At 35.7% G+C, this 26943-nt stretch overlaps 1 protein-coding gene across 1 annotated transcript in view; it reads right to left on the bottom strand.

The window, feature by feature from the left end:
• Window positions 1-26943, bottom strand: part of WDR11 (WD repeat domain 11) — a 44396-nt gene that overhangs the window by 16771 nt on the left and 682 nt on the right. Inside the window, exons 2-13 of the mRNA XM_009881655.1 lie at window positions 26679-26790; window positions 21432-21585; window positions 18119-18292; window positions 16760-16946; window positions 15047-15212; window positions 14227-14341; window positions 13440-13635; window positions 11462-11565; window positions 10651-10827; window positions 8551-8635; window positions 3276-3382; window positions 1027-1102 (exon numbers count right to left, since the gene is read on the bottom strand). Coding sequence (XP_009879957.1) covers window positions 1027-1102; window positions 3276-3382; window positions 8551-8635; window positions 10651-10827; window positions 11462-11565; window positions 13440-13635; window positions 14227-14341; window positions 15047-15212; window positions 16760-16946; window positions 18119-18292; window positions 21432-21585; window positions 26679-26790 — 1653 coding nt within the window. The remainder of the gene's footprint in view (window positions 1-1026; window positions 1103-3275; window positions 3383-8550; window positions 8636-10650; window positions 10828-11461; window positions 11566-13439; window positions 13636-14226; window positions 14342-15046; window positions 15213-16759; window positions 16947-18118; window positions 18293-21431; window positions 21586-26678; window positions 26791-26943) is intronic.

The raw sequence follows: 26943 nt of genomic DNA, 5'->3' as shown, positions 1-26943 counted from the left end.
CTAAACCACTTGTCAGTCATGTCTTCAGACCTTTCATCTGTGGAGCTAGATGAGTGAAACACCTTCAACCTACTGCTTTTCACATATCACTTGAAAATATGGAAAGGCTCTGCAGCTGTGTACTCTTCTCAACCACATTAAACTCCATTCAAATGAACTAACCTTTCTTGTTCTCACTTAACATTCTAGTCTCTTCATCTAAGCCCACGGCTGTTCTTAATTTTTAATGTATTAATTAGACCATTATATGGTTGAACTCTTCCAAATTCTTTGGAACACATACATACTTCCAAAAATATTCCTATGGAAGCTAGAGAACATTGTTTTATCCTCCACTGTAAAGAAAAAAAACTTCTAAAATTCAGAGACAATGCCTTACTAAATTCAACACTACGTTAATTTCATTTACACAGGAAAGTAAAGTAATCTCACAGAGTACTACTCTTATTATTTTTGATACTAGAAAGACCAGGGCCTCCTGTCACAGACCTGATCTGAAAATAAGGAGGATTTGATTGATGGTAAACAATTTGGTAGTTTATCAGCTGACTTCTCAAACAACTATATCTCACATCTGGTTTTCCAGTAGACAATTATTATAAAGGTGTGAAATATATACTCAGAAAAATTAATAAACACATGAAAAATCATCCCACCTTTAATGCCATTCTTCTTGTTTTAAAGCTTAAGTTATGGAAAAAGGAGTTAACTCATAACATAAAAAAAATTGTTCACCACTTTTGTTTTCCCTAATATTATCAAAATGTCCATTCAGTGAACACAATTCTTAAAAGAACTAAAATATTCATGACTGACCTTGCAATGTGACAAAGTCAATCACAGAAACATTCACAGCTTTTGTACTTTGAACTAATATTCTAAAGTATTTTTCTCTTGATGCTGTTGCACATTTTTCTATGTTCTCTAGAGTGTTTTTTCCTGGAATTTCTATTATTGCTATTAAGTCTTCAGGATCTTCATGCAGTACAGTAAAATTTATAAACTTCCCATGGCTAATCTACTTACTTCAGATGAGATACCTTTATCATTTCAATAGCTGGCTCGTCATTGCCTCGCTCCCCACGAAATGCAATGCTCCTGCCTGGAACACAACAACAACATGGGGGAAAACAGAAATAGTTACTATATTAAGTATAAATATAGAAGTAGTATATAAACTATTCTGTTTATACACAGCAATAGTTTACAAACTAAACTAGAACATCTCCAGTTAACCTGCCCTATCTTACACTACTCGTCATTTTCAAAGTTTTAATGCATTTCAATGCACTAAATATAATGTAAACTTTACTGTCTAATATAATACCTGACTGGCTTCCAGAGAACAACTACTGAAATTGATGAATAATCAGCATTATTTAAATATATAGAGAGAGTTCAAAGAGTTATTATTTCCCACATACAGCCAATGAGACATACTCAGTTCGCCAAGGAGGAAATTCACGAGTAGATTTCAGGTTTTGTAAGATTAGCTTATGAATTAATTTATATTATATTTAGAGGTCTGAAAGTATTTCCATGCCGAATTACAAACTCATTCTACACTTCACAGAACCTTCTCTCTTGCTAAAAGAATGAACATGGTTGAAAAGTCATAAGAACTTACAATCTTATCCCCAACAAAATGTTGACTCGCCTGTAGGAATTGTTACAGAATTAAAGGCGTTATACATATCACTAAAATAAATAACTACAAACATCAGGGTATAACAGCATCTCCTCTGCAAGTTTCATCCTCCTTAACTTTCAAGAAAAATTCAAAGTTTTCAGACTTTAACCCCTGTTGTGGCTACTCATAGCTAAATCACTTCTCTTACACCAATTATGGGAATAAATCTAGTTATCAGCAATACTATTTAGAGCTCTCATGTCAGAGGGCAGACCACAGGAAACCTGCCAGCTCTATTTTCTTCATTAGTGATCAAACACCATAGGAATTTTTTTCCTAATTGTTGTTCAGCAACATAAACGAGAATTTTGTCAAATTGTTCATGAAGTAAATACTTCATCAACAGCTTTCCTAGAACTAAAATAGAAAGTTGGGCTAATCAGTGATGCACAGTCCAACGACCAAACAGTTAAGTAGCTGTGCCTTTCTTGTAAGTTTTAATAGAGAAAAAGTAATTTTTTTTTTGTAAGCAAAACACAGGCTAAGGTGTCAGGTATTCGTATTTACTTGGAACTTGGTTGGCTACAGAAATACTAAGCCTTTTATCACTTATATTTATAAATGTTTCAATACTAATTTACAAGCTGAGTGAAAAGTGAAAGCCCCATTTTACATAAAATTAATTTTACAAAGTATGCATCTTTTCAGTTTTGATTTTAAACAAATGAACAAAAGGAAAAAAGGACAATATTATGTTAAAGATCCTCTTTGTGCAGCACCGGTAAATACAAAAATTCAGTCTTTTCCATAAGCTTAAAAAAAAATAAATAATCCCTTTATGCTACATAAATCAATTCAGAATTAGCCATGTGTTAAGATTTAGGCTCATCAGTTCGAAATTTAATGGCTCCAGGTTTTCCCATTCAAAAATAATTTAACATTATTGAAGTGGTTCTTATTTTGGGTTATCTAGTCTTCCAAATTATACCTCCTGGTATTGTGCAAATACTGAACTCGATCACAAATATATTTGTCACCTGTTATAAGGCCAAAGTGGTTGAAAAACACACAATCTGACTGGTTTGCTATCAACTATATCTTTTAAAAAGTTATTTACATTTTAACCCTTCCAATTCTTCATAGAAGTATCCAATTTTATTATTAAAATACCCATTTTACATTCATACATGCAAATTCTGGCCACGCGCCTGGCCTGCCTTGAAAAATTGTCTGTTGCTGATAGAAACCACAGTAAATGGTTCAACACTATTTCAGGTGCACATGAAACAATGGGCGTAGACTATGACAAAACACATTTGGAAATATACTCATTTTGTGAACGAAATACACCACTAATACCTATGCTATATGAATGCTTCTAAACCTCCTGCTGACACATATTCATTCTTTTAATAAGTCCAAACCACAGACATCTTTGCAAAGGTGTTGTTTCAAGTCTGTCTGTAGAACACCAGGTGGAAAACATTACGTGGCTTCACGTGGACAGGAGAGCAGAACTAGTTAAAACTCTGCAGTATTTTATTTTGTCGTGATAACAGAAGGAAGAAAAGCAGTAAGAACTTATGTTTGTCACTCCCCAGCAAATCTGTCAGCGTCCTGTACCGGTTTCTCAGGAAATACTAACCTGTTGGTAGGTCCACCAGCTGCAGCTCATTCCTTACTAGCCCCAGATTGTTAGGTGTTGATGTGGCAAAGGAAATAAATCCAGTCAAGCTTATCCACTCAATTCCCCTGTCATCAGAAGAGAGTACACGGAGCATATTAGGCCGAAATACTCAAATGGCTAGAAAATAGCCTGGACTGACGTATAATAGGGGTTTTTTCATGCGTATTCTTCAATTTGAAAACAGCACAGAAGTAATTTTCTATATCTCACGGAAACACTATATTTACGCATAAGAAGAAGCTACGCATTTACAACTATCATGTAAATATAAAGTGACCAAATTAAATTAAAGAAGAGCTTTCTTTTCAGACTACACCAGGTCTTGTTTGGTTAAAACAAAACTTTCAGTTGGAAACACTGGTAACTTCTGCAAAAATTGTTCACAGATATTCAGCACTAGAGTGGACTAAAATCACTGCTTTCATTAAATCGGTGATTTACCAGATGGGAAGAACTATCAAGTAATTGAAATTTGCCAACATACAGAAAGACAAAAATATCCATATGGATAGGAGGGTAGGAAGACGCGATTCTTTCGGTCCCAAGAAAGGAGAAATGAAGATGATAAAATAAGAGAGGCCCTGAACAGATTCCAAAGGCTATCACAAAAGAACTGAAAACCTGATTTTTTTAATATTTTTTTTTTTTTGGCTCTTTTAGATCATGCCACAAACCGAACTACCATGAAATGCTGCAAGGACATAGACTTACACTGTATATAACACATAGTCAGCACATATGTGCCAGCAGAAACAGTGGAGTGCTTTATCTGTGAAATAAATCGAGGAACTGATCTAAAAGAAAATTGAGACTGTTCTAATACATACATATGCCCAAGTTCATTTTAATATAGATAAAAGGATTTAGGTTTTCCTCAAATCCTTCAAATACAGATTACTTAAGAACTATGTCCAATACAACTAAGTCTTCTGCTATATCAACTGTAAAATCATGGTCTGTTTTGCAAGGATATAAGCAAAATATGAGAAAGATAAATAACAGTATTTATGATTTACTGTCAGTGAACCCAACTCACATTGTATTAAGTAGAAGTTTCCTAAGTGCAATGTAGATGGGTGAAACCAAAAAGCACTCCTATAATATTTTACCCATATAAGTTACTACTACACTTATTTTTAAGTTCAAGCTTTAAAAAAAAAAAAAAAGGAAGCTTTATTCCTAAGTCCTCAAGTAAAGTTAAAAATTTAGGATGCAGTCCTTTTCCCACCAGGACCTATGAAAGTTCAACCAATAACTTCAATCAAAATGTGTAGTATTCAATTATTAATTGAAACATTACAGGAATGATTGAAGAGAAATCTACAATTGCAATAACGTGTGCCATCGCAAGTCTCCGAAGGGTCGTAAATACAAGGAGCTTTCTGAAATGGAAGAAATACGAATTCTGACACCTTTCTAATTTTTTATCTATTGTTCTACTATGTGTTTTGGAAAAAGTACAGAATACTCGTAATGCATTGTTATTGGTAGTAGTTATTCATCATTCTCGTTCAAAGACCTGAGGCATTTTCTATACTTCTTTCATCAGCTCAGAGTTAACAGGACAAATCCATTTGCTTCGCTGCCAGTTGGCCATCTGTCAATACCAATAAAAATCTACAAAAAGCCAAGACACTCATAACCAAAAGGAAACCTTAGCTTAGCTAACTGCTTGCACCTGAAACAATATAATTTGTTATTGTCACACATGTAAATTGAGAATCTGAAGACAGGGGTTCAAGTTTTAATGACGCAAACAAGTAATGTCTTCCCTACTGAAATAGCTCCATCTGCAAAATTTCCTCATAAAAGACATCTTTGTCTACTAGAATTAAGGGTTATATTCATCTGTAAACTATTTCTCAGACTGGATCCACTCTTTTGAAATATGAAATTCAGGGATTCTATACATCCAACTTGTCTCAGTTACTTTAGGGGTAAGATTCAGTTGTTCTGATTAATGTTTCCAATGCAAACAAGTTACAGAGAGTACGGAAGCAGATAAAAAACCAAATTACTTTTCCAGTTGGGAATGGATTGTTGTGACTTTATGACAAGGCAGCTGCTACTCAAATTAATTATAAGAAAAGGAGAAAGGTAAAATTGGAAATAAAACCATCTCTTATAGAAAACTATTAAGATCTCAGAAAAATCAGAAAATACTCTCAGCCTGAAATTTTAAAAATTAATATTTTAAAAGAATTTTTCTTGTACTTCAAAAGTATTTGTATGGTCTGTATGTCCAAAAGTGAATGACAGCAATGGAACAGGTTTTTCCTTTTTAAGAAGACGAAGGTTAAGAAAGAGAAATTACAGTTAAGTGCTAAACGTGGTACATCTGAGGTAATTGTATATCCTGTAATGGAGACTTCAGAGTTCAATTCCGAATACACAGGATTTCATCGCAACACTGCTAAAGCTTGTCAGGCAATGCATATTTACTAATGCACAGAAATAAATCTAGCACACCAACACCCGCGTGACAGAAGCGGTACGTATTTTTCATTCACCTTTCTCTATGTGAGGAAAGTTTTTTTTAAGGAGATGATGAATGTTTGTAAAGCAGTTTCCCAAAGGAGAGTCAGCTTAAATTCAGCTGCTAAAACTTGGGGTGTAGCACAGTAATTTCCAAGTTTTGCCTGCCGGCCATACACATTCTTGTTACAATCAGTGAGATTTTCATTTTAAAAATTAAAGCTGTTGCAACCTTGAACTTGCTGAACTTCAGCGAAAAAGAATGAGAAGCACTGCTCTAGTCATAGCTCTCTACTACGAGAATAAGCAAAAGTAGCAGTGAAAGGCATTGCACCATTTTCACTGAACTAGAAGGTACGTCGCAGGCATTTTATTTATATGTCTCAAATATATTCTCCTCTGCATTGAGCATTTATTACCATTTCCTATCTTACCATAACAGCTTAGATTGCTCCACTTAGGAAACAAAACAGGTACCAGAGTTAAGTATTTTATGGTTCATCTAATTCCTCTTAGTAATAAGAATTAATTGCATTTCTCTGTATCCTGAAGGAGGAAAGACTGACCTCCTGCTCACAGCTTCTTTCAGCCAGCACACATGCTATATAGTCTCCCTCTGTTTTTTCCCCTCTCTTATGCTCCTACCAGTAGCCCGATTGACTTCTCCTCTTTGTGTGCTCTGTTTTTTCCTCGGTCTCCTAATAAAAGCCAAATTAAACTCAAGGGAAAAGTATTTACTCACATAATTCTAAACAAATAGTGAAATAGCTAAGTAATAATCACAGACAAAATTAATATTCAATGTTACTGACAAGTATGAACTATTTTAAACGGAGGACAGAAAAGCAATTTAGCCACTCCTAATCACAATACAGAACTGCACAGTTTGAAAAGAATATATAAAAAAAATCAGCACGTGACTACGTATGTAGCTGCTAAAAATGAACACTTCAATATCAACAAAAAGTCAATTGCTAGCACCTAGGCAACGCAGTGGCCATTATTTTAGCACAGCTGATATGCAAAGGACAGTTGCCATTCCAAAGACCTTTATTACATTTGCTTCTTAAACTACAAGGCACTGAAAACTCTGCGGGCCTTAAGTTACAATTTCAGGGTAGTCTCCATTACATACTTAAATAATGGTGTTCCGTGAAGGTGTATTTTCCGATAAAAGTGAAATAGAGGCATTATCCAAACTATCTGCATTTTACAGGTAAAGTAAGAATTCCCACTGAAAGGAAAACTGTTACACACCATGAATATTAATTTTAAAAAGAATAATCCTGGTGCCTTATTCTACATTTCTTAAAGCATTCTCTTGAACTTATAAAAATTATGCAGAAAGTCACTCAGACCATTAAGAGTGGAATTGAGGAAATTAAAACAAATATTTAAAAGACTAGCCTAAATAACAGCTCATGACCAAACAAAATTCACAATCATTTTAATTTTGTTCTAAAAAATACCATTTGTGCAAGAACAGCTCCTAGAAAGACAATGTATTCTTAAAGTTTTTAGAAAGCATCAAAACCTTTGCAAACTGAAAAGCCCAAACTAACTTCCAATAACACATGAAGCCTAAATAAAAGATAAAGAAATGTTTTTTCAAAAGCCTATTTCCTCCTGTCTCCCCACCTTCATATTTTTTTTCTTTAATTTGTGAAATAATAGCAGTGGCTTTTATTTTGAATTCTGTAATCACCTTAATGAGAAAAACACCCTTGTGCATAATAGAACATAAACATAATAGAACCCTCTGCATAATAGAACATAAAATGAAAATAATTTTGTAAGTAGTTAATGGTATGAAACAAAAAACTCAAATTGTTTAGAACAGAAAGGGAAATTCTATCCTCACAGCACCCGCTAATCACACCACATGTGTAAATACACTTACGTGATTTCAGTGGTAGATTCAAAGCAGATTTACATAATTCTTAGAACTACCTATTCTCAGACACCTGTACTTTTCTTACCTTTTTGTAGAATGAACAGTAAAGTGAAGAACTTAGCCTGATGGAGGCTTCATGCCACAACTCTGATAGAAATTTTCACTACTATTGCTGCTAAAAATAAATGTTTCATTTTCTATGCTTTATTTTCCATCTGTCTGGAACTATGTATCCACCAAGCACCGTCTTGAATATCTTTGCTACTAGTTATCCAAAAAGTTATGCCACTGTGCACACACAGACACACAGTAACAACTTTAAAACTCACTATATTCCTTACTTAGGATGTATAAATACCGAGTCCTGTATTCAGCCCTTAAAATCTTTTACAGATAAAATTAAAAATTTTAACTTCAGTTAGGGCTAGATCTGTCTCGATAGCAATTTCAGCCCCAAGAGAGCAAAGGAGATAAATCTTGGCATATAGACCAGAATTATTTCAAAGGACACAATCTGTGAGTCACGACAGTTTTATAAATAAGACACTCCAAGAAAGTTACTTGTGCTAAAAAGACTTCTCTGTACTGTAACATACTAAAGAAACTGGAAGTAGCTGATATGCATCCTATATAAGGAGGCACAGATACAATTCAAAAATTTAGTTCAATGTAAGTTTCATTCTGATTTTGTCAATGTGTTACTGCTTATGCGTAGCAAAGATGCGGTTAGGGTAGACTACTCAGCAGGCAATTTTCTTGAGTGTCATTAACAATGAAACAAGACACCCACATTGCTGGTACGTTAGATGTTTTAGTATTTGCCTCCCAGAAGGATTATAGTAAGAATTAAAATTAAAATCTTACTTGACTTCACAGGAATGGATGCTTAACTCTTTGTGTAAGAGTCCGCTTGTAAGGTGAAACACGAGAACAGAGCCATTACTTGTACCTATAAAGAGTGATTTTAAAAAAAAAAGAAAATATAAAGACCAGTTTTATTCTTCTCTTCCATACTTTAGCAGAAATGCGTGATTTACAGCTATTTCATTTTTTCTTTTTTTTTTTTCCCCACTTGTATCTATTATATCTTACAATTTTAGAAAAGGTATTTTAAATTCTAGTACTCAAATCCCAAATATCCTCCAAGGTTCTCTGCAGCTAATGAAATCCATTTCCATCAAGACATTTTCCTAAACCTATTTGCAGAGCCTGCAGAAAAGCTGTTCATTCTTCTTACATTTCCACAACGTACCCACTTGCAGAAGAAAGGAATGCTTCTTTTTGTTTTGACTACTCAAGTAAATGCCTCAAGGAAGAGTATTAACTATTAGCCACCAATAATCCCACAAGAGAATCACGGGTAGATTTTACCAAATCATTAAAGCAATTCTGCTTTCTCATCCCTGAAATAATGACTTCTTTCAAATTACAAATCAATAACTTAGTGGCTATTAGCTTCAATGAGATCAAATACCTTCTGGTTACAATTGTCTATTAGACACTGGGAAGACTTACTTTTCCTTCTCTTTTTTCTTTATACTCATATCAACTTTATTAAATACAATGACGGATACCTAAAGAGTCATTGAGGTACCTTAAATCTAGAAAGCTGCAGACCTTGTTGTAAATGCACTTTATACCTACCTATTAGTTTCCTCATCTTTATACTACACCTGTTTTAACAGCTACAGATTTTACAAAAATCAAAAGTTACATTTCAGTAGCATCGCATCAAGTAATGATAGCTTACCTACATTTTAGAACACAACTATTGATGGTACTTTTAGCTCAGCAATAATAGGAGTATTATGAGAACTGCACATATACATACATGCATTATTACGGCGCTTTCATTACTGGAGCGAGATCCTGGGCACAAGATTAATGGGCACAAGTAGGAACATCGGAAGTTCTGTTCCAACACACGGAAAAACTTCTTTACAGTTCGGGTGACAGAGCAGTGGCACAGGCTGCCCAGGGAGGGTGTGGAGTCCCCTTCTCTGGAGATTTTCAAAACCCGCCTGGATGCAGTCCTGAGTAATGTGCTCTGGGCAATCCTGCTTTAGCAGGGGAGTTGGACTAGATGATCTCTAGAGGTCCCTTCCAACTCTGAAAATTCTGTGAGTCTGTGATCATCTTTGTAGGCTCTCCCTGCATAACATTCACCTTCACAATACCCTCCCCGGCCCCGTTCGCAAAAACCTAAGAAACCTCTATAGCACAGACAACCTTGAGAACAATAAAAGTCTTCTGAGTCTGACTTGCGACAGGCACAGCCTTGACAGGGCAGCCCAGAATCAACTGATACCTTAGATATATCAATAGCACGTTTAAACAACCCAAATCTGGAGGTCTGATTTTACAACCTACTACAGTCTTTAAATTACAGCATGTCTGTGTCTACTGTTCCAGCCTTCGTAGTGTAGAGAAAGACTGCAGCCTGTATGGCTACATTGTGAAATCCCTGATACGGTCTGAAAGAGCACGCCAGAAAAATCAGATTTAAATAGGAAGAACTCAGAATTAATAATTCAGGTGCTCACTAAAAACTATTGTAATATCTAGGTGAGTTTAACTACATTTGTAATAAGACAGAACAGATTCTGGAAAAATAACGTGCTTCAAGTGTATTTTTAGGTACTTACACCAGAACAAAAGTACAGTCTCTGTTAAGTTCATTTACCTATTCTAGGAATGCAGTGCTGCAGAAGTCAGTATTTATTGATATTCAGAATTAAGTGAGAGCAGCACGTAAAATACTGAGTGTATCAATGGACCAATATCATAGTAAATTAAAAGATAAATACAAACTTGCTAATACATTGCAATTTTTCAGGTAAAATTACTAAAACCCAAGGCAGGAAAAAAAAAAAGAATCTGAAGACTATCATAGATGCAAACAAGGGTCGCTATTTGTGATTAGTTACACAGGACAGTTACCAATAAACTATTCAAGATACTTACCAACGGCAAGGATTGGCTCATACTGTTTAATGTTTTTTGTTGTAAGAGGTGGGCACATGCGGATAGCAAACGGAGGCAAAGGAAGTCCTGAAAGAAGTCCAGTCAGCAGAAATTTGAGGTGCACTTCTTGCAGTAAGGAACTTCTTAATTGTTCTTCTCCAGCAACTGTGCCTTGCCCTGCTTAAAAATTAAAGCTCTTGTTAATATTAAATTTTAATCTGAAATGTTACGGAAAGTTACCAGACACAGGATTTTATAAAATAAAAATCATAAATAAATAAGTTATAAATAAACTAACATAAATTTTAGCAATTTTTTATTTAAAGAGGCATTCCTTCCTGTTGAACTCCGTATGATAAAACTTTTTAGAAGGCTGCACTTCAGGTAATTTCTCCAATACCAGCTTTCTTTCCTAAGGCTAAGCAGGAAAAAAAAAAAGGAAGGAAGAAGGGGAAAAAAGTAAGTGCAACCATCTCAGTCTTCATCAAAAATTCAAGGGTAGTTTAAATTGTCTTCATCTGCTTAAGATTACTTTTATAAAATTAAGGAGTTTTGCCCACATTCCACTTTAAATTACTTTTTTTTCCCCTCAGTTACAATGAACTTTGAACATTGGTCCTCAACATAAAATCCTCAAAAAGATGAATTTGATAATTTCTTTAGCAAACAGGAATTCTTTTCTTTCAGCCTTACTATTCAAATTGCATAGAAAATAATTCTAACACACGCAGTTCTCAAATAAGCTAAGATGTACAATGATTCAAATATCCTAGAAATGAGTAGCAGTAATATTAGTCAAAGAAATTCTTACCAATCATGTTGTCTAGTGACAGGTCTGGAAGTTTATTTTGAAATGCTCCTACTGGAATTCCACAGAATGAGACTGGGGAATACAAAGGTGATGCACTTGAACTGCTGTAAAAGAAATGAAAACCAGTTCCTAATACAAACTGGATTGCCTGTTGACTTAGGTCCTCGATTTTGCTTTTTGCCCATGTTGTTCTTTCAGTATTCCTAACCACTTTTTACTCGCAGAATATTTTGAGAAGATTATTCCCAACATCAACTTCCATGAACAACTGTACCAGGAGATAATGCACACAAAGATGTATGAAACTAAAAATAACTTTTATCTTCCTTACAGAGATATTTGTACATAACAGAAAAAGAGGCAGGTGCATCCCGTGTTCTGAAGCACCGAATGTAAGCTTTGAAATATATTGTGTATTAATATGTAGAGCTATGTTAATGAATACAGCTAAGGAGCAATCATGAATATTTTGACATTTAAGAATAGATTCCCAAACTTGGGGAATGGTTTTTGTTAACCTTTATAAAATTTTCCTATAGGTTCCAGATGACAAAACCCATAACTGAAGCACAGACATATGAAACAGGATTACCTCTGCATATACAAAGCTACAACAGAAACTCAGACTAATACCTATGTTTACAGTCTTGTGAGATACCTATGCATCAGGGTTTTGTGTTATTTCTTCCCCAATGACTGTGACTGGGTTCCAGCTCGATCTTCAGCCAAAAGGGACCCTGCAGTCTTGGCTGGGCTGACGAGAGGTCTACATCATAAGCCAAGACCAAAGACTACTGACTGCACCTAGCTGTATGCAAAAATGTGGTTTAAGGCACGTACAGAGCCTTTTTCTTTAAAATCTCACTTTAATGGACTTTGAGTGCAAATTTTAATTAAGACCATCAAATCCAGCAAGATCAAGGGCTAATGGAGGAAGACTCTTTCAAAATGCATTAAAGACACTGCGCCAACTAGAAATATGCTTTACTTTCCAGAACAATCCAACCATATCCAGAATCCTCATGGCTCAGTGGTTCTTATAGTATTATTACATTTTTCCTGGTTATAGAATGATGACAAAAATCAATGTTTTAGAAATAAGCCTAAGAATCCAAGAAGTAAAACCCAGCAGCATCTGGATCCTAAACAGCTCTCTTGGATATGCATCACAAAGAATCCATATAACAATGTTTTTATTCTTGGTGTTCTGAAAAACACTAAATCACTGAGATAAGCAACAAAAGGATCTATTTTGAAAATCTGGTAATTTTGACATTTAGAAGTGTACTAAGAACTCTGTATTTCTTTAATAGCAGTAAGTTATTTATTTTATTCAATAGGACTTCAAAGATTTATTGTAGCAGAACCACCTTAATACACTGACTGTTTAAAGAACTATACTACTTCATATAGTATTTTTAGACCCCCCTGAAATCTAAAACTCTAAAGGCTTTGTGTATAAAAGTATTGTTTATACCACCATAATCCAGCCACCTGCTGTGCAGCCTTATATTGCTCTGTGTCAAATTCACATTAATGTAGCAGAAAACTTTTCCCCTACTAAAAATGTAGTCCTTTCCGGACTCATTTTGCAGTCCTTTCATGTGACTGAAAGCAAGACTCATTACTGAAGAAAATTACAGAGTCGGAAGAAAGCCAAATGAGAAGAAAATGTTCCCCCTAAATAATGTCAATAGTCATTCCTATCTTTTATTTCCTTATTCCAACCACTTAGTATGGAATTAGTTGTTAAAGAAAGAAGAGTAAATACAGTTCAATAACTTCCCCAAAGCAAGGGAACTAATCTACGTAGATGATATATTTTGTTCCTCTTCCTTTCATTCATACACACGTATAGCATGTCACACTACCATACGCACAAGGACACCACTGTTGCTTTTGGAATATAAGTAAATACTACACACCACTTGTAAACATAACAGATGGAAGCTTTGATAAGAAAAATAAATCTCATTACCTGTTACGCACATTTCTGCCACAAATACTGGATTTTACTTCCCAGATCATTACCCTGCCATCACTGACTATGAGAGCTGCAGAATTCTCATTCACCGGGCAACACACCATACTGAAGGGCCGAACAGTTTTTGTTACTCTGATTGCATCGCACTGACTTCTTAAATCATAAATCAGCTCCTGAACTGGGTCTGGATCTGTAATATCAATGTCCCACAGAGGACAAAGAATTAGAACAGAAAACATATGATGTGATCAATCAACTGAGGTAAATTTGCAGAATGACTGAGCTCTTTGGCTGAAATCCACATGCTTCCTGTGCAGCAATCAGGAAAAATAATCCAAAACTATATACCATTGATCTTGCTGTATACAACACAGCTCTGAACAGCTCTCCAAAATGTAACGTTGTTTTTAAAATATCTTATTCCACTTGAATCTTGCAAAATCTGAAAAAAAAAATTGCTGTTTCATATCTGGGGAGAAAGTTCAATCCAAAACTTATTTGGTTTATTGGCAAATCTGGAAGAAAGTAATGTTGTAGCTCACCAGAAATTACCAAATTGCCAAAATCAAACCAAACAAAAATCTAACAAAAAAAATCACTTATTTACATTTACAGAACTGTTTTCCCTTCTTTTTTCCAGTCTTCTCCACTACATTTAAAAAGCCATTCTTAGCAATATTTCATAAAAGAAATAATAATAATAAATAATTAATATTGGCGTTAAAGTAATAATTAAAATGCCTCAAAGTTCATTTCTGGACATTTTTGACGCAAAACTTACCTGGCTCTTCATTTGGAGTTCCAGTCATGCTGCAGTTAGGTCTGCGAACTCTTAAAGTTATACAACCATTTTCATGTAGGCAAAATAACCCATCTCGCTGAAAACAAGGAATTACCTAGGTAAAGAGATACCACATTATATTGGGTTATCCAAATTTTATCCTTTGCAAAGTATACTGATGTATCCTGATGCATAAGCAAGTCACTAAAAATGTTACCATTAAAGTACCACTTCAATGAAATTCTTTAGCTACTGTACTTGTGACTAAGGAAATAAATTAATTTTAGAAATTCATTTAAAGCGTTTGTTTGCATTGTATGCTGGTTTGGGTTTGTTGTTTTGGGTTGGGTTTTTTTTTTTTTTTTAACATTGATGTACTTGTATATATTCTTTCTATCACTTTTTTTTTTTAAAAAAAGCTTTCTTTTTTAGTATCAGAATTCATGATTCCAAAAGAATAAAGATGCTGTAAGATGACCTGGGAGTAGACTTAGCTGTCTAATTAAGCAAGGGCAGATGCTCAGAGAACTAGTATTAACATGTGGAAGCAGCTTAACTACCAGAGAACGAAACGTCCTTTTTTTCCACAGCACTGTTTCCATACTGGTAGTTTTTGTAACACCGCAAAATGAGGCGGGTTTGCTGCAGACTTCAGAAAACTAAATTAAACAAGGTTTGATTCAGAGGATAGTTTCTTCCCCTGATGAGCTAACTTTTCATCCTCTTGAACTAACCAAAACACAGCTACCACTGAGTCATGAACTTCCATGTGATCTTAATTAACTATTACAATGTTAGAAACCAATCAAATTTTCATTACCTGTAAGAAAGGCACACCTGTTCTTTCAATTGCAATCACACCCACTGTCTGATTCACCTCCAAGTCAAGAATCAAAATTTCTCTGGGATACAGTAATAGCATGTAGTTTCTTTTGGAAGGCAAGTATGACAACTGAAGACAGTCATTGAGCGTTACAGATTCAGCACTGTAAAACATCAGATATAAACTTTAATCAAGTTCAGTATCAACAAACACTTCAAGTTCAGAATAAGATTAACAGTATAAATTCTCCTGCAGAAAATTTTCAAGTATTGCCTATATTCATCGCTAAGGAACTGTAGATTTCTATTTAATTGCTACAGCAGTGCAAAGCATCACTGACCTTTAAAAGACACACATTCTTTTGACTTTGGCCTAAATACGATTACAGAGTAATTTTTAAAACAATATGTAATTCAAATGGAACAAACGTAATTCTTGCATGTCTCAAATACAAAGCAATTCAATTATGAACAGTGCTAGCTGCCATGACATTTAGTGGTATTCATGGGAAATTACCCTTAAACATAATGCTTACTTAAATTTTTTTCTATTATTATGCATATTCCTTTATTTCAAAATGAACAGAACCAGCCTATCAAGCACACCAGTCTTCAAACTCAAAGAAAGTATCAAAGAGCAGGGTTGTTTGTCATTTTGTTGATTGTTAAGAGGAGACTGGCTGCAAGGCAAAGATGTTCATTAGGTACATGCAATCCAATGAACTGTATTTAAGTCACATTGGAGAAAAATCACTTTTACACTGTGCTCAGGCTTGGAGATCTCTAAACTGATTTAACTTATCACCCCTTTGAGGGGTTTTGTTTGGTTTTAATCTCCTCATTCTACCACACACTAAACCCTCCTTACACTTGTCTTGTATCTCATTCCTTGCTTCAAGATTAATGTTCACCTTTTCTCTGCAATCACTTTCCTGACAATCTCCTGCTCCTCTTTCCTCAAAGTTTCCCTAAACTAATATAACTGCACTAATATGTCTGCAAGAAATTTTGATATCGTGCTACCTGATAATACAGTCTGATTAGCTTGTTCTCAAATTCGCTAGACGCTCGAGAAATACTTTTATTACTCAAAGTACAACAGGAAAAAAAGAATTACACCACACAAAAGAAAATGGTCTAGAGAATTTCTAACAAAAAGACTCAAAACTCACAATGCAACAACTTTAGTTTTCAAAGGTCAGAAAATAGATAAATGTATAAATTCTAATATTATTTATACACTAACTTAACATAAAAAATGCCTCCTACTGCAGTATCATGTATAACATCCGAATGACAACTCTTGTCAGGTACCAGTACTCACAGAATTTTTATTCTCTTACTATATCCCTTCTCATTCCACAACTGAAATGAATTACGTTAGCCCATTTTTGCCTGCCCTCCCCCCACAAGAAAGATGTTCCTGAATTTACACTTACATGAAAATCTGTTAGCAAAGAGAGAACGTTATGTCCTTAACTTATGGAAAACACGCTGGCATGATATGGCTGTTTTTATGAACAGAACTGTCTGAGTGACTGTCAATGTTATATCCTTACATAATGTCCTCAATACAGGACATCCAACAATCTGCCTACCCCAATAAATTTTCTTTTTTAAAACTAATTATCTTACAGACTTTAATGTAATTATCTCTAGAAAATGTACAGGTATACAAAACATTATCTGAGAAGAAATATTTGCAGCCTACCTTGGTTTTTCATTACTGATTAAGATTTTTACTTTATCAAGGGCCTTTTTGGCCCCCGTAGCAGCAGCCAGCTTGTTGTGAGAAGGACTGGAATGGGGACTAGAGATGTAAACTTTCTTCCCTGAGCTGGCAGGAGCTTTGGAAGGAGAGAAGTCGGAGATGAACACTATTCCTTCGCTGGTGAGCACTGTACCAAGAAAAATAATTTTTTTTTATAGCAAAATACAATCTGTAGTTTTATTCTGGTGTTCCATTTTAATGAAATTTTGGTGGGGAGAAATGCTAATAACTTTAATAATACTGCATTAGGTAGAAAACTCATAATTCTAGACAACAGGCATCTTCTACTGAAAGAGCTGCAGATGGTCCATTACAATTAATTAAATCCACAAAACTCCATTTTTCAAAATTAAGTCTATACTAAAAAAAATACTGTGGGGATTACTGGCAGAAACTTCTTCTTTCTTCAGTACAGTTATTCTCTGTCGTCAACTACTTCTCTTTAAGCTTCACAATGCAAATAGAAGGCAGGGTTGCCTACATTGGCTATATCACCATTTTTTGTTCTCATGCAAAGCACGGCTCAAAGAATCATTAACTCCCATTATTTATGTTGCAGCATAAAGATTCCGTTAAGCTGTAAAGATGCAGCTAAGCTTTTACTACATGTTTATACCAAAAAAAAAAAAAAAGGTTTTTTTTAGGTTGAATGGTATGGCAGACAAAAAAAAGAGACAAATAAAAAGAATGGAAACTGCATTGTCTCATTACGGATCAGGAGTGATCAAGCTAAATTAAAGAATAAAATGGTGGTGACACTCTTATTTCTCTTAGTTTCTTTCTGCTAAAATGTCAATAAATCTGTACTGCATCCCCCCCTTGACATTTGAGTTGCTTCTGAAACTAACGCTGACACTCTATTCCTTTAAAAAAAAAAAAAAAATCCTTTCTGTTGAAAATACCATTTATTCTTGGTCTACTCATCTCACTGGATTCTCCCTCAGCATCCATGCTGTTATAGCTTTTTATGTCAGTTTAACAGGGCCCTCTATACTTGGCTTTCTGCAGCTCCCTATTGACATGCTTTTCACCTTCTTTATTAAGACTCAAACATTATTTTTCAGATCTCTAATTTCTCTCCTCATGACTACTTTTCCCCTCACCTCACACAAAGGTATCTTATTTTAGAAGCTTCCACTTTTTGGCCAAAGACCCCCCTGTCTTTGTTTTCAGACTTCTTGGCATTAATGACATTATTCTCTCCAATCTATTACTTTAATCTCAATATTAACATTTTAGTTTAACATTTTTCCTGGTCACACATATTCACATCACCCTGTTTTACACATACAAACTTACAAGCTAAGTGTGATGGATCAAAGGGGTCAAATGAAAAAGACAAGATATTTTCAGCATAACTTTTCTTCCAAAGTTTGGTGCCTGTGTCTGCATTCCACAGTACAATATAGTTAGGTGGATGAATGGCAAGCAGTAAATCTCTAGAAGCATCTTGATTCCACAACCACTGCATGTCTGCCAAAAGAAAGAAGGCACAACAAACAGTGAAATTAATTTTTTTAAAAAAGTTTATTCTACTTAAAAAACTATTTGTCTTCTGCAATACCGCATCTTTAAAGAAATGAGTAGTGACTTGTTAGTAACAAGATCTTTGTATTTCACAATTCTAAAAAATAAGTCCCTTTTACAGCCTGAATTTATGTTTTTAACAAGCAACAATACGCTGGGTTACACATGTCCACAAACAAGCACACATCCCACATCTGATCTGAAGAAGTCAGATCTTTTCACCCATGAATTCCTACCAGAAACAGCATCCTGTGGGGTACAGAATCACTGCAGAGTCAAAATGAAAAGAACCACACAACATCCCAATTAATATCTGGGATGACACCATGTCCTCGTTTGAGTGATACACAACTAATTTCTCTTCTTGGGAAGACTGCACTTTTAGAAGATGCATGTGTCTGAATTTGTGAATATATTTACTTTATAGCCAGCTATGGTGTGTGGGTTTCAAGGTCTCAGCGGTTTTGAGCTCCCCAGGTGTGGGGATGAGAAGAAGCAAGACCTGGGCACTTAACCCAAGCTGGCCAACAGGATTATTTCATACCATGAACATCACATTCAATATAAATTAGAAAGTTTGCTGCGAAGTTCTCCCTCTCCCCTTGATGGCTGCCATCCTGAGAACTTCTTGCCCCAGTGCCAGACCCCTGAGGCCTTCCCTTCCTCCTGAGGCCATAGCGCTCGCAGGGTCCGACAGTTACCGTCCACTACTGGGAGTGAACAGCTTCCTACTAATAGAACAGGCTGAGTATATAATCTTTGTGTATTTTGTACTGGTATCAGGATCAGTAATGGTTCTTTAGTGTTATTAATATTAATCATCTAGTCTTATTCTATTAAATCTGTTTATATCTCAAGTTTTTTTCTCACCCAGCAGATTGGAAAGCCTTCGTTGGGTCTGAAAACCTGGAGAAATCTTCAAATGGCATGGTCAAAACTTCACCAAACATTCAGTGAAGAGGTGTCAGGAGTAAATAAAATATAACTTATAACATACAAAAAAATAAAACTAATAAAATTAACTGCAGTCAATAGAATACATTTTCAGTGTCCCACTACCAGACTTAAAATTATTGTAGTTGCTTTTATAGGCTTTATAAAAACAGAAATATAACAAGAAACAACCAATCTAAATTCATAAGTAGGTTATTCAAATAATAGAATTCAAAACAAAATGCACATGCAACACAAGCAGCGTCACAAGTTTTTAAAATAAAACTTTTAAAATAAACCATAAATTATTCTTAGAAACTCATTATGGTAGTTTCTCTGCTAGATGGGACTGCAGTAGCAATGAACAGAAATCCAGAACATGCAGCAGAGCACGTAGATGCTGCTGTACTGGCAGAGTTATCCCTCCCAGCTAACTCTGAAAGAGCCAGTCCAATGCTGGAAGCGTTCCACTGGCAGCATCAGCTCAGGTACTGGAAGCCAACCAGCCACAGTAGTGCAGCCACAAAGCTAACCAGATTCCAGTGCGCCAGCCAGCTCCTGCTCAGTTCTGTTTGGAGTGGTTCCAATAGACAGAAAAGTGCCTACCACAAGTAATTAGAACCAAAACCCCCAAGTTTTACAATAGCAGGTGAGTACTACTATCAAACTGCACCAATGAAAGCAACAGTAAAAATGATATTAAGTGTGTCATGCAACAAGGAATGAACTCTATATCTCTGAATTCCCTTTTCTGAGTTCTAACCACTACCTTAACTTTTTCATTGGTGAAATACAAGATGCTGACTAATGAAAGGGAACATTCCATGGATGACACCTTACTAACAGAGGAGCACGAAAAGAAGCAAGGAAAAAGACACTTAAATATTCCTTTCCAATATACCCTCTTAATTGTGTTATACCTGGCCAGTGGCTACATTTTCTATTCTCTATCCTTCATCAGACCAATTAAGATAGTACTGACCAGGCTTCTAGACATTTTTGCCTCTAGCACAAGAAAACTTAGATCTTCCATAGCTTACAACATCACAAATGAATAGCTCCTTTCTCCAGGCTCTTTTTTTGTTTGTTTCTTTGGGTTTTTTTTCGTGGGATTTTGGTTGGTTAGTTGGGTTTTGCTTTTGTTTTTACTTCCCCCAGACACTTGTGAAATCCCTGAATAAGATTTTTTTTTTTTTTTTTTTTTTCCCCCAGTAATGGGATAAAGAATCTTCAAACATCCCAGAACTGTTCAGGTAGAGTTTATCAGGTATTTTTCAGACCTTCCCAGCTGCACTGAGCTATCACCCACAGAACAGAATCAAAAGCAGCAAATACCACCGCCAAACTGCCTGCTGAAACGAAAGCCAAACCCAGTTAGTCATACCATCTCAAAATTTCTTCTTTCTCTTGACTGTTCATGTTAATTCTTACTGTTTATGTCCACTTAATTACACTTGAAACCTAATTCAAATGTGGCATACTCGTAACCCCAACCTACGTTATTTACAACTGTCTTCTATGCTAAAATTTACATCATATCTTTTCCTTTCTCCATGTCACTTTTCACATCGTAATATTGCTATCTATGCATAGAAAAGCCTCCCTGCTCTTATGAATCAGACAACTGCATAGATGCTCAAAAAAACCTCTCTCTAATTGCATTGCAAATCCATGTTATGTGCCAGTATATTTGATCAGAAGTAGCTATATAATGAACTATTGAAATAATCATCAAAGTATATGTGCACAATCAAAACTCTTAACTTACAGAAATGTAATACTGTGGAAGTAGAACGCCACTATAGATGACACTAACATTCAGGTGCAGTGCAAACTGCACTACATCCCCAGTTCAAAAGCAAGACCTTGACACTGTAAATATTATTATTTCAATCAATAACATTACTAAAAATAGACTTTAACTTTTTTTCCAGAAGATTTTGGAAAATATTACCAAATATTGAATTCAATCTCATAGCATCCCTGTGGGAGACACTAAGTCTTACGTTTACACAGAAAATTAGTAGACAGACATAAAGGCTAGTAATTCCAACAGAAAATTCAATGGCAGAACCGAGCATAGATTGTAAAACCTAGGGGATGGATTTGTACATAGTGCGCCACAAACTTCCACACAAATGTCATGCATTACCTTGAATTGGTTTCGCATGTTCTTGTATTTCACAACGAGCTGTTCCTGTCGCCACATCCCATACAATTATTTTTCCAGTAACATCAGCAGAAGCTAAACGTAAAGAATATGGAGAGCCAATATTGTGATGGTAATTTTCTTTAGCCCACTTAACCTGGAGATACAGATGAAAATCGGTCAAAGCAGGCAAACATCGATAACAAAGACACCATACTTTTTATTTTCCAGATGAATAAACAAATAATAACCAACTCAATAAAAAAGCATAGTAATAGTTAACGTTAATTGCATCTGTGTAAGCATGCATTTAAGCTACCATCAGTTGTGCAAATTTAAGGTATGTTGCAACTGTGCTGCATGACTTCATGGTTGGTATTTTCAAATTACATAAATCAACAATCCTTGTTCCTGAAGGTAACTACAACAATCCATGAATATAGGCTATGTACATAAAAAATTTACTCAAATATTTAGAAGAAACTAAATGGCAATGTTTAAAGTTCTACAGGCAACTACAAAGCTATACCCACTGACTTCCAAACAACTGAAAGTTGAAAATTTCCCATGCAACTTTTACACACATCCTAAAAGATGTCATTTTCCTAATTTGTAAAGTATATTATGGTATTAGGGAGGAAGAAATGTTAGCCTTTCACCTGTATGTTGTCTCATCTCAAACTACTGCTGACATTTGCTATCTTTTTGGTCCTTTTCAGCATGTTGCCACTATTGATTTCCACATACCACTTTCTGGTTTGGGATTTCAAGCTGCACTGGCTTGAAAGTTGGCAGTATTATGAAAACTACGCATCTTGAAATTTGAAACATTCTGTCTACAAGTCTCCTGAGATTATAAGGAGATAACACAGACTCCTTCCTTATCTACTTAATGTAGACTTGTTTTGCTACCTGCTTCAAAGGCAAACTTCTGTCCCTAAGAGAGACTGAAGACATGAACAGAATAAAGAAATCTTAGTGCTAAGCTAACAGGAGTTTACCTACTACAAAAACGACACTGTAGCTAGCTAGCTGTGTGCTGTCACAGTACCCGACAGAGAAAGGGTGAGGCCAAACACAACACTTTTTGCAGATATTGAAAGCATGACACTAAAAAAAATAGAAATACATTCATCATTAGGCACCACTAACTTTGCAACATGAATTAGATTTATAACGGCACTCAGAGCACCATAGCCACCTTTGTGCTACCCCTCTCACAGGTGTGACCAGGATATATCTCAAAAGCCGAGCTGAATAAATTAATCATGCACAGCAAACAACCTTCAGGGAGCTCTAGCTATAAACCCAAAGTGTGTTTCTACCATAATAAAGAAGAATTCTTAGGAGAGTCTCCTCTACCTGCAAATTCCAGTCTTGCAATGCCCGATTCCCCGCTGTTCAAAAAAAATTACCCATGAGGATACCTGCATGTAGCTATGTAGCTATTAAAAAAAGTAACTGTAGAAACCTGCAAAGCTATTTCTTCCTCAGCTAAATATATATTACTTTGAAGCAAAGTATGTCTGAAAAACATCGTTTCCCCAGGGAGGAGCTGTCACCAAGTTATGAACAAAAAGGAGATCTTTAACGCCATCGGTCTCGATCAGAGCTCATGCAGCTCTATCAGCATAAGCCCTCTTTTCTCATTGTAGTCACTCTGCTCCAACAAAGTCCATACACGTGACTGATCCCTCTGCTAAAAGAAATTATTTTCTTACTGTATTGGTCACTGCCTCTCTACCCTGACTTCAAAATACAGCAGCATTACTCAGAAAAGGGAATTAGAGGTGAAGTGTGTTTGTTTGTTTTTTTCATTTCCACAATCTATCTCACCTGATTTAAAGAACCTTACTGTTTATTAACATATCAGAACAGACACAAATGAAATTTCAATCCTCAATCAAAAAATTGTTCCTGTAATTACATTTTCTGTTGTAAAAGTACTATTCCAAGTACTTTTTGTAAAGGTACAAAAAAAATTGCATATAATCCACTCCAGACAAAGTTACCAGTATCCCACAAACACCATGTGGACACACGGACAACTAACATGGATCCATTTTCACTGAAACCATTACATATTCCAGACACAGTTATGACAGCCAAAGGCCAGGAAGTATTTAAAGGAAAACAGTTAAACAAACTGCAAAAGGATGACGAAACAATAGCTTTTCTCTTTGCTTTTTTTATTGCAGATAGTGATGTGTTTTGAAATTTTTCAAATCTGAAGCATGGGTTTTGGGGGAGAAGATCCCCTGTAGACTGAGTTTGCTGGTGTCAACCTCTACTACAAAGAGTTTAAGTCAGACGTACACAGTAAACTACTTAGAGATCCCCTCCAGCTTATTTACACTCTTAGCATTTACAAACAAAAAAAGAAGTCAGTTAGGAACTGAAGAAAATTTCTTACAAATGCACGTAAAAGCAATGACCATGGCCTCCTAAAAATTTCTCACGTAATGTCTACCTCTTAAAGCAGAACAGAATTTCTCTTCATTCTTCCTCCTCATCAATTAGTCATTTTCTTACGGTCTATTTCTGTTAACAAAGCACCAGCTAGTGGTTTTGAAAAATTGTCTTATAAATTATATAAAAATTATTTGGACTTTAGCCTTTGGTTTCCTATTGAAATAACGTTACTTCTCAAAGCTAGTGAATGTAACTGAAGCACATTAAGATGTTATCATTACAGGGATCAAAAGCTAATTTTGTTACAATTTATTATCTAAGCTAAGCGGAAATTTTAAAGCAGAGTCATCATTGGATCTGCTACCTCTGCACCACTTATATTTTCTACTTTTTACACAATTATAGACATTAGAATTAATTTATTCACTTTAAAGGGCAGCTTGAAGACAACTGAGGCTAAGGGTATGCTTACTCAAACAAGCTGCCAAAAGGCAAGCAAAGAGATTGATTCACAGAGCGCTACTAACTCCGTGGTTGCTGTTGTGGACACACCTTTGCTCTGAGATAACTTGAGAAATAAACTCTCCTTACTGAGAGTCTGATAAGTTGCCTCATACCTGTCACCAGGGAGACTATTCATAACAGCGGCACAAGCTCGAAGTTGACAGCACTGTTTGGGCAACCCTGAAATCTTCAAAATTCACTGAAAGATTTGGGCAAATATACAAATGTGCTGGAAGAAATCAGTTTTCTGTTCTTTGCGACATTTTAGCAGTATTTTTAAACGTCACAGCGCACAAGTCTCAAAAAAGCAATGCAAAGTATCTATTTTGAAACTTAGCCCTTCCACCTTCCTTTTTTCCAGTCCGTTTCAAATTTCTCTGTAATCAAGCAAAACTAATTCCTAAACTTTACAACCATTTTTAAAAGCCACAATGTCATCATCTGTATGGCTCTTGGCCAAGATATGGTATAGATCTGTATCGCTTTTGCCCTACCCAATATTTTCACCCAGGATTTGAACAGTTTATTATTATAAAAAAGCACACTTAATTGGACTCTGCAGCACAGAAGCTTGATGAGAACCTCAACATGACCCAGAAATGTGCGCTTGCAGCCCAGAAGGCCAACTGTATTCTGGCCTGCATCAACAGCAGCATGGCCACCAGGGCGAGGGAGGGGATTCTGCCACTCTACTCTATTCTCGTGAGACCCCACCCTGGAATATTGCGTCCAGCTCTGGAGCCCCCAACATAAGAAGGACATAGACATGTTGGAATGAGGGTCCAGAGGAGGCCACAAAGATAATCGGAGGGCTGGAGCACCTCTGCTATGAAGACAGACTGAGAGAGTTGGGGTTGTTCAGCCTGGAGAAGAGAAGGCTCCGGGGAGACCTTAGAGCAGCCTTCTCATATCTGAAGGGCATCTACAAGAAAGCTGAAGAGGGACTTTTTACAAGGGCATGTAGTGATCGGAGAAGGGGTAATGGCTTCAAACTGGAAGAGGAGAGATTTAGATTAGATATTAGGAAGACATTTTTCACTATGAGGGTGGTGAGGCACTGGAACAAATTGCCCAGCGAGGTTGTGGCCGCCCCATCCCTGGAGGTGTCCAAGGCCAGGTTGGACGGGGCTTGGAGCAACCTGGTCTAGTGGAACGTGTCCCTGCCTACAGCAGGAGGGTTGGAACTAGATGATCTTTAAGGCCCCTTCCAACCTAAACGATTCTATGATTCTACAAAATACATCATCCTATATAAAGATACATAAACACCACCACCTGTGTACTACTGAATATACTGAAATTTCAAAACCACTAAAAAATTGAAGCAGTGCGTGTTTTTAGTGTGCAGAAAGACATCATCAGAACATGATGGCTCAGAAGTCAGTAAATTATCAAACCCAAAGACAAAATAATTGTGTTTAATTTTAAAATATGAGAGTGGCCATATACGATATACTATTAGTGTACCTATATGAATATGGTCTATTTAAAGAAAATCACTCATGGGGAAAAAATAGAGTGCAATTTCCAGAAGGCATATTCAACCTTTTTCTTTTACTACGAAAACCACCAAAACTCCCCTATCTAAAAATCTATTTTTCTTCATAAATTAGTGACTGCCTTCTAATACAGCATTTGAGCTAGGGACTATCAAACATTACATCTGCCAGCCAAACGTCCCTCCAAACCCTGACTGAATCTGTCATTCTCCACAGTCAAAGAAATCATGTATCAAAGAAATACATCCTGTTCCACACTTGACTCAAAGTCAAACTCTGCAATTTCAAGTGAAGGACCTTCAAAGGAAAGTATAGGTACCCTACACTTAAGCTTAAATTTTAGCTTTTTTTTGTTGCTAAAATAAATGTTCAGTTTTATCTGCTATTCTTCCTTTTTTATAAGTAAAACAGAAGTAAAAACTTAACAGTAACTTTCTAGTCGAATGTTGCACTGGCTACCCCCACAACAGGAAAGCGCAGCAAGGGCATTAACAAAGGGATTCATTTCGTATTTTGTAGCGTTCATTTGAAATTGTCATGTTAAGAGCTTTCTCAGAAACATTTCTGTCTGTGCTCTGTAACACTACTAAACATTTCTATATATTCTATACCTTCTATATATTTTATACCTTCTATAAAGGTATACCATCAACCTCAGTTCAAATTTCAGCATGGTTTGATTTAGCTGTAAAAGAGGTAATGTAAAATACAGGTATTTTACAACAAATTTTAAGTGAAAATCAATCACAATGCAATGTCAAGTATTTACACTGATTTAGAAAAATAATATATACACCGAAATCAAGTAATATACCTTAAAACATGTACATCTCACCTTGACAACACTAGATTTGTGTCTTTCCAAAACCTGTAAAGTCTGAGCAGTATTGGCATCAACTATCAGCACAAGAGAATGACATCCATATGCAATCAAACCTTGCCAGCCCCTAGAAAAGCATATATCATCATCAAACAAGGAAAAAGAACAAAAAACACTTCACATCAAGAATGAGGCTATTTTTTGTAAGTTGAGTGCATGCTACTAGACACAAACATCAAACAGTAAAACCTATTTAATAACATAAAACTCAAAAGCATTA

The sequence above is a fragment of the Charadrius vociferus genome, unplaced genomic scaffold (genome assembly GCF_000708025.1).
Source record: "Charadrius vociferus isolate BGI_N301 unplaced genomic scaffold, ASM70802v2 scaffold282, whole genome shotgun sequence".
Taxonomy (NCBI): Eukaryota; Metazoa; Chordata; class Aves; order Charadriiformes; family Charadriidae; genus Charadrius; species Charadrius vociferus.
Note: the sequence above shows the minus strand (reverse complement) of the source record. Positions and strands in the feature narration are given on the sequence as shown.